The sequence below is a fragment of the Mastomys coucha genome, unplaced genomic scaffold (assembly GCF_008632895.1).
Source record: "Mastomys coucha isolate ucsf_1 unplaced genomic scaffold, UCSF_Mcou_1 pScaffold13, whole genome shotgun sequence".
NCBI classification, from domain to species: domain Eukaryota; kingdom Metazoa; phylum Chordata; class Mammalia; order Rodentia; family Muridae; genus Mastomys; species Mastomys coucha.
The window spans coordinates 27806106-27808642 of record NW_022196895.1 but is presented as its reverse complement, the minus strand read 5'-3'; the positions used below and the strand labels follow the sequence as shown (position 1 = coordinate 27808642).

Here is a 2537-nt window from a genome sequence, read left to right as displayed (position 1 = left end):
AACACATAAAGTTAGGGTTATTTGGAAAATACCTCTGATGATTTGACTATTGCTTTATCAATGTCATAATTTTGATTATTCTGAATAAAGTACTATCTTAATAGATTTTGTTATCTGCTATGATCCCAACCATATCAATTCTTCAGTGAACTAAACTGTAAATACAGAGCCCACAAACTTTCTTTCTTAGTAAGTTTCAATAGACTGTGTTCCTAATATAAACAAATTTTTCCCAAGATCTTATACTTGATCTCTACAGGAAAATACTTATCCACCACACAGAGAAGATAAGGGAGACCAAGGGTTCTAGGGTAGCCTGGCTATAATACAAAGTAAGATCTACCTAAGTGAAATTTATTGCAGCTTTTTTCCTTTTTCCTTAAGAAGGCGGGGAAGGGGGCGGCTAAAAATGTAATTCAGAGGAAATTCAAGGCCCTGGGTTCTATCCCTATTAATAAGGGGAGGAAATAAGGATACAGAATACTCAGGCTTCATTTCGAAAGGTTTTCTGTATTATAAAAGGATGTTAACGGGCTGGAGACTAATGAAGCAGTTCAGAGTGCTGCTCTTTCAGAGGACCAGTTTGGTTCCTGACACATCAGATGGATCACAACCACCTGCTGTGTGTTGTTGGTCTCCAGCTCCAGAGAATCTGGACAATCTGAGCACAACCCTGGAACTCACATGAAGGTAAAAGAAGGGAAGCAACTCCATAGGTGATCCTGACCTCCACATACATATCATGATAAGTCATGAGGGAGTGCCCCTTGCTCACAAATACAGTAATAATTACATTTAGAGGAAAACCAAAAACAACAACAACAAAAAACAAAAACAAGGGGGCTAGAGAGATGGCTCAATGGCTAAGAGGATATACTAATTTTACAAAAGGCCTGAGTTCAATTGCCAGTATATAAGGCACCTCAAAACCTATAATTTCAGCTCCAGAGGACTGGTTGCCCTCTTCTGGCCTCCAAAGGCACCTGCACTAGCATCCACAGAGAAGTGCATGTATTTCATGAAATTTAAAATGAAATCTCATAGTTGGAGATGGCTCTACTGTTAAAAGCATGCGCTGGTCCTGTAGAAAGCCTAACCCTGATTCCCAGCACTAACATGGTAGTTTAAAATTGATAGTAACTCCAGATTAACATTTACAATACCCTCCACAAACACAGCATGCACACAGTGCATTATACAGAAAAATAAATAAATTTTTTTTCTCTTCTTTTTGGAAAGAGGGTCTTGCCCTGGTTGGCCTGCAATTCACTATGTAGACCAGGCTGGCCTCAAACTCAAAATTCCACCTTCCTCTGACTATCAAGTGCTGGGATTAAAGGTGTGTGGCACCACTGCCAGGCTCTTACTTACTTTTCAAGATTTGAAAACAAACAAACAAAGAAAGAAACGAACAAACAATCAAGTGGCCAGGCACTGGTGCTGCTTGCCCTTAATCCCAGCACTCAGAAGGTAGAGGTAGGTGGTAGATTGTTGAGTTCAAGGCCAGCCTGGTCTATAGAGTGAATTCCAGGACAGGCAGGGCTACACAGAGAAAGGAAATAAAATTATTACACTAGCATCAACAGGAAAATGAAATGAATGTCTAGTCAGTTTGGAAAAGAACCTTTTTATATAAAATCCCTTTAAAATATTGAACAATGTGAATATATTCCTGGTTATAAATTCCAAAGAAACTACTGGGCACCTACACAAAGCTGCTGAATATGATGTAATCATAGTTTTTCAGCACTCCTAAATCATCATTTCCTACCAACACTTGCCAGCTTTTTATTTACCTTGGGATGCTGCTTTTCCAACAGCATCAAAGGCATCTCTATTCAAGAGTTAATACTGAGATCCACTGCAGCATGAACCTACATATTCCAGAATTCTAGGGAAATTACAACATGATAAAAACCATTCAGAATACATTATCCTAACAGTAGTGGACAAAATGGATAAAAGAATGGGTTCAAAAGGAAAATTATTAGTAGTAAACCAACTATCATCTTGAATACACATTTAATATAATGTTTAATTTTTATTTTATCAAATATTTTTGTTTTTCAGTCAGGATCTCTCTACATATTCATGGCTGTTCTGAGCTGTATAGAACAGACTGGCCCTGAACTCAAGGAGACTCTCCTGCTTCTGAGATTAAAGGCTTATGCCACCTTGTCCAGGCTTGTCAAATACATCTGTAGAAATAAATATTAATCTTTCAAATAAAGCCGGGCGGTGGTGGCGCACGCCTTTAATCCCAGCATTTGGGAGGCAGAGGCAGGCAGATTTCTGAGTTCAAGGCCAACCTGGTCTACAGAGTGAGTTCCAGGGCAGCCAAGGCTACACAGAGAAACCCTGTCTCAGAAAAAAAAAAAAGAAAAGAAAAAAAAAAATTTTTTTCAAATAAATATCTACTCAAATACTTACCCTCACAACAAATACTGGGCATTTTACTTTGTTTGTTGATGTCCTAACAAATTTTGTTGTTACTGCATTCATAGGATTATTCAACATTCCTATAGGTGGGACCAGCT

General features: G+C 38.4%; 1 protein-coding gene across 6 annotated transcripts in view; it reads right to left on the bottom strand.

The window, feature by feature from the left end:
- Window positions 1-2537, bottom strand: part of Wdr33 (WD repeat domain 33) — a 104284-nt gene that overhangs the window by 75915 nt on the left and 25832 nt on the right. For all 6 annotated transcript variants that reach the window (XM_031365216.1, XM_031365215.1, XM_031365217.1 and 3 more), the window contains one exon: window positions 2431-2535. In XM_031365216.1, the coding sequence (XP_031221076.1) occupies window positions 2431-2535 (105 nt within the window). The remainder of the gene's footprint in view (window positions 1-2430; window positions 2536-2537) is intronic.